The 14,118-nt window shown below is 37.6% G+C and overlaps 1 protein-coding gene across 1 annotated transcript; it reads left to right on the plus strand.

Moving 5' to 3' along the window:
• Window positions 1–31: 31 nt before the first annotated feature.
• rab22a (RAB22A, member RAS oncogene family) lies at window positions 32–13,431 on the plus strand. The gene is made up of 7 exons (XM_034139283.1): window positions 32–317; window positions 1,650–1,729; window positions 2,388–2,469; window positions 6,301–6,372; window positions 7,349–7,455; window positions 9,501–9,610; window positions 10,308–13,431. Exons 1-7 carry the CDS (start codon window positions 282–284, stop codon window positions 10,403–10,405), a joined length of 585 nt encoding a protein of 194 aa, XP_033995174.1. The 5' UTR covers window positions 32–281; the 3' UTR covers window positions 10,406–13,431.
• The last annotated feature ends 687 nt before the right edge of the window (window positions 13,432–14,118 follow it).

Below are 14,118 nucleotides of genomic sequence, written 5' to 3' on the forward strand. Positions count from 1 at the left end.
CGCCCTCCGTAGTTCAAGATGGAGACTGAGCTTCAGTTAGCTAGTTTACTATAATCATCACAACATGGCAAAAAGGACGGATTAATGAACGTTTCAACGCTGACAGCAAGAGTTTTAACTTAACATGAGATGCGGATTTGGCAGCTTTCCACCACGACGAAGTGAAATTATTTGTAAACACACAACACGTGAAGATTTTTCTAAATAAAGAAAAATAAAGCAGAGGGGGAAACTGCCAATGGTCGTCGTTAGAACCACATTTTGAGGTAGAGGAGATCGATATGGCGCTGAGAGAGTTAAAAGTCTGTCTTCTGGGGGTAAGTCAGCATCGATGTTGATGTAAACACGTTATGTATGTTATTCCTGACTGTAAATCTCAGTGTACCTGTGTCATCAAATGATCCATACTGCTCCTCATCATTTTACCATACAGTCACTTTACCTGTAAAGTCTATAGACTACTTACTTTTAACAACTGTTTACAGCTTTGTAGTATTGATTATTCATATAATCACATTACATTCCTGTGTACATCTGTGTTGCCTTACATTGGTTAATAATGTATCTTCTTCTTCTTCTTATTATTATTATTATTATTATTATTAACTACATTCCTGTTTACATCTCTATTGCTTTAATTAATTATCATCATACATACATATTTACTACATCCTTGTTTACATTTAGTGTATTTGCAATACTGTCTACCACTCATTTGTTTACTTCATATTATATTTTAGCTCTTTGTTATATTCTTACTTTGCTTTAGGATTTTATGACCTTTAAAAAAAAACATATATCTAATCAAAATTGTTTTGCTTCTCTATAATATTTGTTCTTATAATAACACACAATCTGAAATCTTGGCCGTTATTATGTATGGTAGACAGATGAGCAGACGGGACTCACTGTCAAATAATGGTACTGTCTTTTCCTGGACTTTAATTTCAAATCAGCAAAAGGTACAATGTTAATTCATGTCTAAACTGAATATGACATCAGCATAAACCAATATTTTTGCTAACAGAATCCCATTAATACATCAATCTGGAAGAAACATCACATCTCCTTTTTGCTATCACCTACTAATTTGAAATAATAATTGACTGGATTATTAGAAAATAGTCAGACACAAAATTGACTAAACTTTTTTGGTTTCATTTTTTGGATCTGAGATTTTTATAACTGCACATTTAGTGTCTTTAGGTTTTAGACTGCTTGTCAGAAAAAAAGTTCTACTTGTATGCAGGGAAAGTTGTGATTTGAATGTTGACATTTTATAGATAAAGGAATTAATTGATTATTCAAACAAAATGAAACATAGATTAATACATGAAAATAAACATTAGTTGCAGCCCAAATCCTTAACATTCATCCCTGTTCATATTGCATATAATAGAAGCATAATTATCATACGAGCCTCCAAATAATAGACTCCTGAAGTAACATCCTCACATATCCTCTTTTTTTAATTAATTATCTATTATACAGTAACAGGCCTCTAGTGGTAACAGGAAGAATGAAGATGCCATGAAAAAGCAATAATGTCTGGGCGTATTGCCAGAGAATATGTTTTTATACTTGTGATTAAACTTCTAGTTATTGTTTCCGACTGTGTTTAGTAAACATTGTCTATTTTGTCTCTGCAGGACACCGGCGTTGGGAAGTCGAGTATTGTTTGGAGATTTGTGGAAGACAGCTTTGACCCAAACATCAACCCAACAATTGGGTTAGTTCCTGCTGTCTCCCATTGCTAGACGTTTACTGTATAATGTGTTTCATCGGTTTCATGGTTTGTGTATAGAGACGCACAGAACATTATCAAGAATTCAGTTATTTTCTCTCTATTTATAGATCATTTAAATCCAATTTGAACTAGAAAGATCAGAAAATGTATCAGATTGAAATCTCTTTTCCGGAAAAATATTTTCACATGTTGGGAGTTTTGGGTTTTAGGCAGTTAGTAGTCCAAAAAAGAAGCAGGTGAATACATCATGTAAGGCTTTAGGACATTGTTATGGCTATTCATTTAATTTTTCTTTATTCATTTCTTTAGTCTTTTCTGAAATTAGACCAAAGAAAATTGATTAATTAAGAAAAATAATAGTCAGATTATAAACAATGAATACAAATGCCAGAACTCCGATAATCCCTCATTTTATTGATTAAAAAAAGTGTATGTTTATTATTGTTAGTTTTTATTTGTTCGAATAAGTGTGCTAAAAGTTTATACACAGTAAAAATAAAAACAACACAAATCAAAAAAGGCATCTTTCAAAAGTAATTTTAACATCAGAAATAATATTTGTAAACAGCTAAATCATATGAATGTTTTTTTTGTTAAATGACATAGAACATCAATAATGAAGCCCCTTTCTTTTCACCAGGGCATCCTTCATGACCAAGACAGTGCAATACCAAAACGAGCTGCACAAGTTCCTGATCTGGGACACGGCAGGACAGGAGCGGGTCAGTAATGTTCACTGAGGTTTTGTCTTCAGCAGTATTTGTTTTAATAGACTGGTGGATAGCCCATGATTCAAATGGTGTGGTTCAGCAGCCAAATCACAGCAGCTCACAGTTATGATAATGTAAAGTTGGCATATTTAAAAATCCACCCATTACTCTTATGTGTCTTTTAGGAACTGAGAAAGATATCTACACGAGTGCATGCACCACTTCCTAAGAATAGTGAAAAGTGCAGTTATTCATTATATCTGATAGGGGGCAACATTTACCTTCCTAAATGTAGAGGTCTTCTTTCTTACTTGTAGTGCTCTTGGTTTAGGAGCCCCCCTTTTGTGTGACTATTGTGGAGTAATGAATTCAACATTTTTCGATCACTGACTGGCATCTGTTCGGTTAATTAAAAACGTTAGTATTGATTTGTCCCTTCTGTCACCTTTAACCTACAAGATAATATGCATCTCACTCCTTCTTTCTCATTGCAGTCATACATTTAGAGACACAAATCAAGGAGTTCCCCGTTGCTTTATGTGCTTTGTTACTCTATCTTGCATGCACGTCTGAAACTGGTCGTTGTCAGTAACCATCATGTGCAAGTGCCATGTAATCTACACTCCTGTGTCTCTACAGCAGCAATATTTGAGATGCCTCATCGCCCACACACAGTTTAAGACTGAACCACTGGCATATGACATGTGATATATAGGGAGAAGATACATCTTGGTGTCTTAGTACAGCTTTAGCATTTAAGCATGCCCTGACACCAAGCCTCAGACGGTTATAGTGTAAGGAAATACTTTCTCTTTTGACTCACACCCTGCATCCTACATTTCTCTGCCTTAACTCTGCACATGACTTCCCCGTTTATTCTGTGGATGCCCTTCTCTTTTTCTCATGCATTTTCATTCCCTGCTGCTGTAATGTCTTATCCCTGCTGCTGTCCTCTCCAGAGAGGTGAGATAAGATGCTGTTTGTCTTTTATCCTCCTTTTTCCCCCGGGGACCTCGGCTTCTTCACGAACTTGAGGGGACTTCAATGCAGCCTCGTTTGAGATAAGATGAGAGGTTGAAACCCAAGTTGTCTCAGCCCCCTGGCGGCTGCTGCCACTGTGTCTTATCTTATCAGCAACCCCTTTTTCCCCCTTTATGTTTTCTCATGTCTTTTCATTTACTTTCCTGGTAACAATCAATTTGTCAGTGATTTCTTTTTAGCTCTTTCCATTTTCTCCACTTATTTAATCCCACAAATTCCCTTTTTTTCACTACTATGTGGCAACTCAGATTCCCAAGGGAACATCCGTGTGTGAAAAAGAAGCAACATTCCTTCAGTAGGTTTTTTTGCATGTGTGTGTGTTTCCCATACAAAGCTTCTGTGGAATTTTTAAGCCTTATGTGGCTTTTTTTCTAACTCCTGTGGAGCTTTGGCCTATCTAAGTGTGTTGAGTTGAGAAAGGGGAACACAAAGCCAGCCAATGCACACGGAATGAGAGACCAGAGCGAAAAGGAAGGCTCTGTGATTTCCACAATTCATATCTCGACACCAGATGAGGCCTCACGAGTACATCTGAGCCCAGCTATCAACAGCTCGTCGAGTCCTCCCCCTCTGACTGCTCCTTCGCACAGAAAACAAGCAAAGGAGGCTTAAAATCTTACTGGTATAGCAGGCTTTCTTTCATTAAGCACCCAGTTAGTGATTTCGGCAATTAATCTGCTCCGCCAGGCATCACTGAGGTCGTTCTCTGGGTCGCTGTGTGGCCAGACGTCTGGCCTCGCTGTGATTGCTCTTTGGGTTAAGGCAGAGAGAGACCACACAGGACTGGTGGTGGGGCAGCCCAACACCAGCCAATAAACAGACAGCACTCTCCCCAGTGTCTCTGCCAAATATCTCAAGTTGGATTCCCGTTGGTGGACTTGGGTCCAGCAACAACTATAATTATGTGGAATGTGTGCTTTCCTGAGGTAACACTCCAAGATAGATCGTTTATTCCATCGTATTGCAAAAGGAAAATGAAATTGGCGGGAAGGCAGGGTTCATTCCAAGTGAAGGTCAGACAATAAATATCATGATACATGGGTTTATTAGTTAGAGGAGAGGGAAATAATACTATATCTTGAAATATATGGTAAGTTAAGCAAATACATATTTTGAAACAGCTACTACTTCAAAAACCTGTAGAGACCATTGCTAGCATTTTAAGCTAAATGTCCATATTTGTTACAGTGGATCCTAGTCCACTTTTTTTCAAGGTGACTTCAGTTAGGAGAAACTACAGGTCACAAAGCAACTGCTGTTTTCTCGCTTCTATGGTCTCTATTCATTGGATGGTCTGATAATATCCGTTTGTCTTGGAAATGGCGGGAAAAGTGATTGGATTTGAGTTGCACTGACATTTGCGGGCTCATCAAATTGCTGTTGACCACATCTTAAACTGAAAGATGAATGAAATAACAGACAAGATATATGTCCATGCCAGTGTAGCCTGGTGTAAGGCAAGGCAAGGCAAGGCAAGTTTATTTATATAGCACCTTTCAACACAAGGCAATTCAAAGTGCTTTACAAAAATGAAAGACATTAAGAAAATGGCATTTAAAATCAGTCATTAAAAAGAAAAGATAATAAAATAAACATTAAAAGAAAAAATACATGGATAAAAGTTAGAGTGCAGTTTAAGATATGAATAGTTCAATTAAAAGCAGCGGCACAAAGATAAGTCTTCAGCCTGGATTTAAAAGTAGTCAGAGTTGCAGCGGACCGGCAGGTTTCTGTGAGTTTGTTCCAGATATTTGGAGCATAATAACTAAACGCTGCTTTACCATGTTTAGTTCTGACTCGTAAGCATGCTAATATGTACTATTAGCACCAAAAAGTACAGCTGAGGCTAATGGGAAGGCTTCGCAGGGAATAACTAACGTTGTTATATATTCATCCTGAAGGGGATATGACTGTCTGAGCTATTATATAACAACATATGACAATATGTCTAATATTTGTTGAACAAAAATGTGAACCCGATGTTGGGGTTAGAGGAAAAAAAGTTGGGATCAAATCTGATCCAGTCAGTAAGTGTCATCCTCAAACCAATATACTGTATCATATTTCTTGGCTTTTGAATAGTTGTTGAGCGATTTCAGTCAGCTCATTGTTAATTCCAGGTTTCAATGATCATTGAAAAGTGTTTTACCAGGAAAATAACAAAACCTGCCAAGAAGAAAAACAAAAAAAACTCTTGGCAGCTATGAATTTATAAAATGCACATGTTGTTTGGATTATGTGGGTCTTTTGATGTAGATCAAACATAAAGGCCTCCATAAATATCAAAATGCTAAAAGTTTATTTTTGACACATTCTGCTCATCTTTTACTTGATGGCTTCCACATGTGTGAGGTCTTGGTGGAAAGACTTGCCATACTTCCATTTTTTATAAAGCTAATAGGCTCCGAACACTTGGCCTCTGGTATAGAAAATGGTTCTGTGTCTTTTTTTCTCATTTGTATACCAATATAATTGAGTCAAATAAAACTCCCGTGCCTATGTGACAGATTAGCCACAGTCTATGAAAAGCCAAGACACGGTTTATTGATATACAGGATGTGAAACTATATAACTGTACAATTAAACGGCAATTATATTTTTAGTGCCCTATGCATATACAAAGATGAGAAATCGGAGGAAAATCTGTTAAACCTCAGACTTTAAAGATAAGTCTACTTTATGAATGTTGTTGCATAAGGTCATTTGATCATCATTTTGATATCGTTTTAAATCAATATGCAGATATGAACCTCCTCCCTGCTCATCATTACTCATTGCTTTTGTTTCTCTGTCTACTTACAGTTTCGTGCCCTGGCACCAATGTACTACAGAGGGTCTGCGGCAGCCATCATTGTTTATGACATCACAAAAGAGGTATTATTTTTGTTTTTTAAAAACTCAACAGCAATGTCTGGTTGTCGACAATGAACTGGTTACTCAAGATTATCCAGAGACCTTGGTATGAGAAGTTTCATGAAGGAACTATTTTCTTTATATCGTTTCACCGCCTATAAGGAAGCATGCATTTACTCCTGGACGAGACGCTCAGGCTCTTAACAGCGCAGGATGTAAACAATAATGGGTCTTCCTCGGCTAAGCTTTAACGTAAGCTAGCTTCAGTTTAGATCAGTAGAGCTTCTCTTTATTTAGTAGATGCATGTTATTCGATTAGATTCAAGAGGAGTCTCTACGACTGAAAACACTTGAAAACTCACACCAAAACAATTTTGATTGATAACTAACACTACAGGTAAGAGGAATAAGATGAGATAAGATAAACTGGCCCTTTATTAATCCCTGTGGGGAAATTCAGAAGACTTTTTTTATATCGACTTCGGTTCGTTTTCGTTTACGTCTCCGTGTGGACGGGGCCTAAGTATATTTTGATACTAATACTTTTCTAGTGTTACTTGAGTAACATTTTGAATGCAGGACTTTTACTTTTAACAGAGTATTCTACTCTGGTAGTTCTGGGCCTACTCAAGGTAACTGTGTTGTTATTTATGGTGTAAATGTGTAGGTTACCTTAAATGTACTACCTGATTAAAAACAGTTAAAGCAATGATTACATAAAAAGTGTGGTCTGTGAGCTTTTTAACAGCAAACGTAAGTCCTTCTCTCAGGCCCCGTCCAAACGGAGACAAAAACGAACCGAAGTCGATATCAAAAAAGTCTTCCGTCCTAAGCAGCAACAGAGTGAGAGCGAAAATCAGGACTGTACAGATTCACACAAGAATAAAATAAAAATGCTATACAGGTATTAACTGTTAAAACAAGAAATGAATTAAATTAACATATATACATATTTGAGTCCGGATTGTTAAATATATAATATATTGTTTATCAACAGGAATCCTTCACAACACTAAAGAACTGGGTGAAGGAGCTGCGCCAGCATGGACCTCCCAATATAGTAGTCGCCATTGCTGGCAACAAATGTGACCTGTCAGACGCCAGGTGAGCCGGAGTTAGAGAAAATACTACATGTTTTATCATGAATGTGAAGTATGATGAGACCTTCTCATATACAGCGAGAGTGACAATGGGACTTTAGATGTCTTGCTACGATAAGAAGAATTATTCGAAGGATATTTTAGGAACTTTATGAATATCTAATGCCTAATATCTAATGTTTAGCTTAATAATGTTATTGAAATTCAGTGTGTGGAGCTACAGCAAATTAGTCTCTGCAAGCAGAACAAAGCGCTTGCCATAGACAGTTTAGAAAAAACAAAAACTGACTGACTACACTCTCACCTCTATTGTTTTTTTTGTTGTTCACCACCTTCATACTTAATATTTCAAGATTTTATTGTTGTTATTCTGTATCGCAGAGATGTGATAGGTGGGTCGCAAATGGACGCGATGAACGGGAGGTTATTTTTTTTAAATACATTTTTTGGACCTCAGGCCGGGATCGAACCTGGGTCCTCGCGGGCGGTAGTGGACTGTTACAGCCGGAGACTCGCAACAGCTGTGGACTTTCACAGCGCTGCTGCGCCAGAGCCTCGCAACGGCGGGTGTTTGCGGCGGCGGGTGCGGTACCGGCGCAGCGGCGCTGTGAAAGTCCACGGCCCACCTATGCCAGAGCCAGCGGCCCACCGAAGGCAGCAGCCCACCGGGAAAAGTCCCGAATCTCCCGATGGCCAATCCGAGCCTGCTCACACACACACACAACTGAAACCAAAATCATTTACAGACATATGTAAAAATCTCTCATACACACATGTGAAACACACACACACACACACACACACACACACACACACACACACACACACACACACACACACACACACACACACACACACACACACACACACACACACACACACACACACACACACACACACACACACACACACACACACAGCGTTGCAGTCGGGAAGAAAAGCAATGTGGAGCGGCATCTCACCACTTCATAAGGAGTTTAACCGTGACACTTTTCGAAATCCCGTTTGTGTCCCCCCACTTTACAAATAGGCCTATGTTTATTATTATTTTTTAACGCAAGCCGTCATCGCCACGGAGGAGCACACAGCCTCTGTGAGCGAGCGAGACAGAGCGAGAGAGCTAGAGAGAGCACACCTTTATCTATTTAATATAGCCTAGTTGTAAAAAATAAAGGAACATCATTCCAATGTGTACTATAGGACAGTAAAAAAAATTAAAAACAGTTTAAAAGGGGAGTGATTAGTAAAATATGCATAAATAGAAAGAAAGAATGCTAACTAGGTAACATAAGATAAGAATAATCAAGTTTAAATGATTTGTTATTGGTTGTGATCATATTCTAAAGATGTTTGGATTATTGAAAAGTATACAGCTCCCTTTCATCTGAGTGTTGAGAGCTGTATCCATAAATTCATGTTGTGCTCAAAGTGCACCAGATTGATGCATTCAACTTCAACATTTAAAAAAATCTTCCCGGACCCCCCTAGGGGATGTGAGGTCCACCCCCAAATAAAGCAGGTCAAAATAATTAAATTGCATACATGTTCTTTTAGTAAACACTGAAACCGGGTCCCACAGACCCAAACAGCACACAAAGGTTAAAGGTGAGCATATAATAATGTTAAAATGTGCTAAATATATACACTGCAAAAAAACAAAAAAAGAGGAGTAAAAGTAGCTCACGACTTGTTTTATTTTTTGAAAGTAGCTCTCATCCTAAAAAAGGTTGGAGACCCCTGTTATAGAACGATACATTTGACAATTTTAAGCTTGGCCTACCATGTTATTGGAGCGATGAGGAACAGGTGGGGCTTGAAAAGGCCCACCTGTTCAAAGTTGGGAATGACAGAAAAGGTTTGAGAACCACTGATCTACCACAACATGGAAAACTGGCACTGCTTTTGGGAATATCTTCCATGAAATTGGGAAATCTTTCACATGATAAGCTGTGAAAGTACATTTTGAAGGTTATCTGGAAATGCATGAAAATTGATTATCTGTTCGCATGTTGCAACAAAATGATTTCCAAATACCTCTTTTATTTACAGGGAAGTGCTAGAGAAGGATGCCAAGGACTACGCTGACTCTATCCATGCCATCTTTGTAGAAACCAGTGCCAAGAATGCCATTAACATCAACGAGGTGTTTATAGAGATAAGTGAGTGTGTTTCTTCTTGTACAACCCCGGGTTCAAATTGAGCCGTGACAAATTAAGCTTAGTCACATTAAGATCATTATCTTGTCTCTCTTTGTGTTTTAAAACAGGTAGTTTTGCAGTATTTTTTGAACAATATTGCTAAGGAATGGTTTATAAATATTTCAAGGGAGTTATCATTCTTTTCTGTGTTTGCATCAGACTTCAGCGATGGGCTGGATAGTAAAAAGCAGCAGATAATGCCAAAGCACAATCCACTTAATCATGGCATCCTGACATTTTTGTTTTAAAACACACATTTGCAGAGATGGGAGCATTCGATTCGACAACTGATAAGCATTAAAGAAATACACAAGCTGTGCCCTAATTCCATACTACATAATAAATCTAAGCAGTTTTTGCATATGCAGTGTGTTCATATGGGAAACATAGACAAATGCATCATACTGAAGTGTTTCTGCGTACTAAAAACTTGATAGACATAAACATGTGTTGTATGATATATTCAGGATTATTACGTCATTGGGAAACTGCTTGTTTTTAACATTATATTTTTATTGGGGTTTTTTTAACATCGAAAAAACATACAGTCACACATACATTAACACATGGGCAAATAACAGAAACATTTTGTACATTTAAAATAGATATGAAAAATTGAGGTTTCACAACTAAGAAAGTTTGTTTTGTTTTCTCAAAGGTAAGCGCATCCCCCTTGCTGAATCAGCAGGAGGAACTTCAGGAAAAGCTTTCAAACTGGGACGTCAGGCCTCAGAGTCTCGCAGGACGTGTTGCTGATGATGCCGGTGACTGTCCCTACATGACCTTTGACCTGACCTTTGCTCTCTCTGTGTCCCCAGCGTGCTTCAGCGTACAGCCACCACACACTCAAACACCCCTCATGCCTGATATGGGCCTATAGCAGTACCACTCTAATGACAAAAGCAAATGCATCTTTGCACCAGTAAACAACAAAAAACAACAACATATATACCGCTAAAGATTGCTGGCAGGAGAAATATTTCAAGTTTGCATTGATACATTGATATGCAAATGAAAGACCAACATACACAAGACTTCTAAAATGGATATCAACCTCGGTTTGGTGTATTATAGCCCCGGGTTGATTAGAGGAAGTAAACATCTACAGATTCATGAATTCAGAGATCATTTGTACATCTTGTACATTTGTCAAAAACCTTTTATCTTTCAACCAAAACATAGACTTTACATTTCACCAAATTATTTTAATATCACTGAAGTTATTGCCTTTTTTTTGGGATGTCTCTCCCAAAACATTCTTAACTTTGTGAAGGATTCATCTTTATAGTTAACATGTGTTATCAATAATTTATCAAAACAGTTTGGAGAAAAAGTTATGCTAGTCATAAGTTTTTATACTTGCCTTTAATCATAGGTTTTTCAAAAGATATTTAAATGGATCTTGGTGATTTAAGTAGGACAGCTTTTGCACGCTAAATATCGATTTTATTGTGTGAGTGCTGTTTTAATCAAGATGTCTTTCAAGGCCAAATACCTAATGGGTGCTTTGATGTAACATGTATAAATAAAAGGATTGTGGGAGCCTAATGTCTTTATATAGAAGGAATAGTTTGCCATTTTGGGAAATGTGTTTTTTGTCCTTGCCTTGGGTGAGATGAGAATTTCAATTCATTCTCATTTAAGCACTAAATAGCAGCCGGTTAGCGTAGCTTGGCATAAAGACAGGGAGGAAACGGCTAGCCTGGCTCCGTCCAAAGGCAGCGAAATCTGTCAACCAGCCCCTCTAAAGCTCACTAATAACTACGTTGTATCTGACAGAGCCAGGTGTTTACCCTCCTGCTTTGTATTGTTCTGCTTGTCTAACACTCAGGCAGAAAGGGAAAAAGCGTATCCCCCAAAACCAACTATTTCTTTTTTAATTGTGGACTTTGTTGTTCCAGCTGACTCTGTCGCAGTCTTCAAGAGTCCCAGCTGCTCACTTGTTCCCCACATATCAACTTGTAATTACTGAAAAGGTAATAACTGAATCCTGTATATGCAGTTTCCTGTCGTGCACACAGTGTAGTTGTTTCACAATATCACTTTAGCTTTGTTTAAACTGGCGAGCATGCTTGTCCTCAATCCTTTGCTGCTACTTCTCAACAGTTTTACAGATTTCTGTGAGGTCTTGCCAAAATCTGTAATTGACCCATAAACATTTTTTATCTTTCTTCTTTTTGTTGCACGTAATCAGCAGAGGCTCGTGCATGCAGTATTGTTTTACTACCTGGCCTGCGATGAAAACATTGAGGTTGGAGAGCTATAGCTCGTTTAGAGGAAACTCCGATTTTTGAGCTTAAATCTCCCCTCAGTGAGGTTGTAGGTGCAGAATCAGACGTGGCACTGTGTCAACATGCTGACCCCTTAATGAACCTTTTTCTCCATGCTGCTCCGAATTACTGTATGCGCTTTGTTCCAAGGTCTTTCTTCTGATTTACATTTCTCCCATCATCTTTTACTTTCTTCCTCTAAATTCCAGGCACTTATTGTAGGTCCAGCTTTCGTTTTGTTTCAAACAGATGTGGTACACTATAGCTTTCACAGAGCTCTATTATCCCAATACTCTATGATCCTTAATGCTATGTTACAGAAGTTTAACTCCTATTTTGGCCTAATTGAACTTCAGTTAAATCATGAGCCCCCACAGATTTATTAATTCTGTGTAATTTCATGCTTTTCTGTATCTCTTGAACCTCTTTAACCCCAAAACCTCTTTCTAAAGTTGCCAACAAAAAACAGATGTGGGCTTAATTAGCCTTCCCACATTTATACATTTGGATTGTGTTCTCTTCTGTCAGCGCATTCCTTATTTTTTGTTGCCTTTACGCATGTTAAATGTAGTTGTTATTGATGAGTTGTGCGCTAAGCAGTGCTGCCTATTTTCTTAAGGATTTTTCCATGGAGTGCAATAGTTGTTATGATGACAAGGTAAAATGTGATCTAATCCAAGAAAATAAAACATTAACAGAGTGATGATGTTCATACCGCAGAGCAGAAAATGTGATCTCATTCCAGCAGTGTAGAACAGATGATAATGACCTCTTTGAAATGAGCAGTGTGATGTTTTAAAACCAGAGTGGCATTCTAGGTCAAACTTACATTTAAAGGGAATGACTCTGGTGCTTTGAAAGCTGCACTTTGACTGACTTATTCATTTGCCCGTATGACTTATTATCAATCAGTCTTCTGTTTTTTATTTGTGTGAAAACTCTTGATGAAACGTTTTTTAACAATGTCCGACTTCTTAATGATCTCAATGTTATTTTAGGTTTTGACTGTTTGCACAGTTCTTATTTCTAACAAGAACACGGTGCCAAATATTTTCTGCATAATTATCCTTTTTTTAAACTGTCAATGTAATATTATGATTTAAAGTGCTTATAACATACATGCTTAAAATATTTGAAGTTTCATAATGACATATGTTTCTCCTTGTAAACAGGAGGCATGGATATGAAATGTGTGCTAGTTTTGCATTGAAAAATACCAATTGTCTTGGGCTGGCCCTGGGAATGTCATTATTCTGTATTATGTATATTTTTCAGTGTAGAAATATTCCATCTCATTGCACATAAATCAACGTCTTTATTCTAAGCCACTTGTGTGACCACAATATACTTTGTTTCTAGTAATTCTATCAGCATTGTAGTTACCATATTTAGCGTTTTACTATGTTTCATATTGATTGTAACAAAATGCCTGAAAACATTTGTTTGCAGTGTATTTCCAAATCTGTAAAAAGGGAATTGTCAATTTGTTTACTAATAAAAGATTGACAAAAATGTCTTGTGTGAATTTCCTCCAAGTTTCTCACTCCCTGGTGTTGGGCCCAATAGAGATGTCTGCATTAAGTTGTTCCTCTGGGATACATTGACAATGTTGTTAGTGATTGGTGGTGTTGTTCAGTTGGCAGACAGACGCCTGGCTATAAATATAAATATGACACTTGAGATGCGTGTTTGACTGGCAGAGGGCTTTTCACTGCACTTTGAATAGTGCTGGCTGGGCAGAACACAACCTCCCATTCCCCCACTTAACCCCACTTTCTTTATAAAGCATGTTAGAAAATTATGAAAAGTATGGCTATAAACTACAACTGTCACAATTAAGGGCTCACCAGGTATCACTACTATAATCAACCATTACATGGCAGATTGGAAATAACATTGGAGCTTGACAGGTGACAAATAAATTGGTTAATTAAATTAATTAAAATGAAACTGACTCTCTGGCGTACAGCTGAGCTGCTATCCAGGACAACATGGGAGTGTTTCACAATGTCAGATTTTAACTGTCAACAATGTTAACCTGTCAACACAGGTGTAAATAATAACATGTGCCCTTGCAAGCTGGTTCATTGATCCACTAAATTTGACTCATAACTACTAACCCTGTTTTTGTTCTGCAATAAAAATACAGAAAATGTAATTGATAAAAAAATCCATTATGCACCTTTATAGCCCATTGCA

Source organism: Trematomus bernacchii, unplaced genomic scaffold (genome assembly GCF_902827165.1).
Source record: "Trematomus bernacchii unplaced genomic scaffold, fTreBer1.1, whole genome shotgun sequence".
Classification (NCBI taxonomy): domain Eukaryota; kingdom Metazoa; phylum Chordata; class Actinopteri; order Perciformes; family Nototheniidae; genus Trematomus; species Trematomus bernacchii.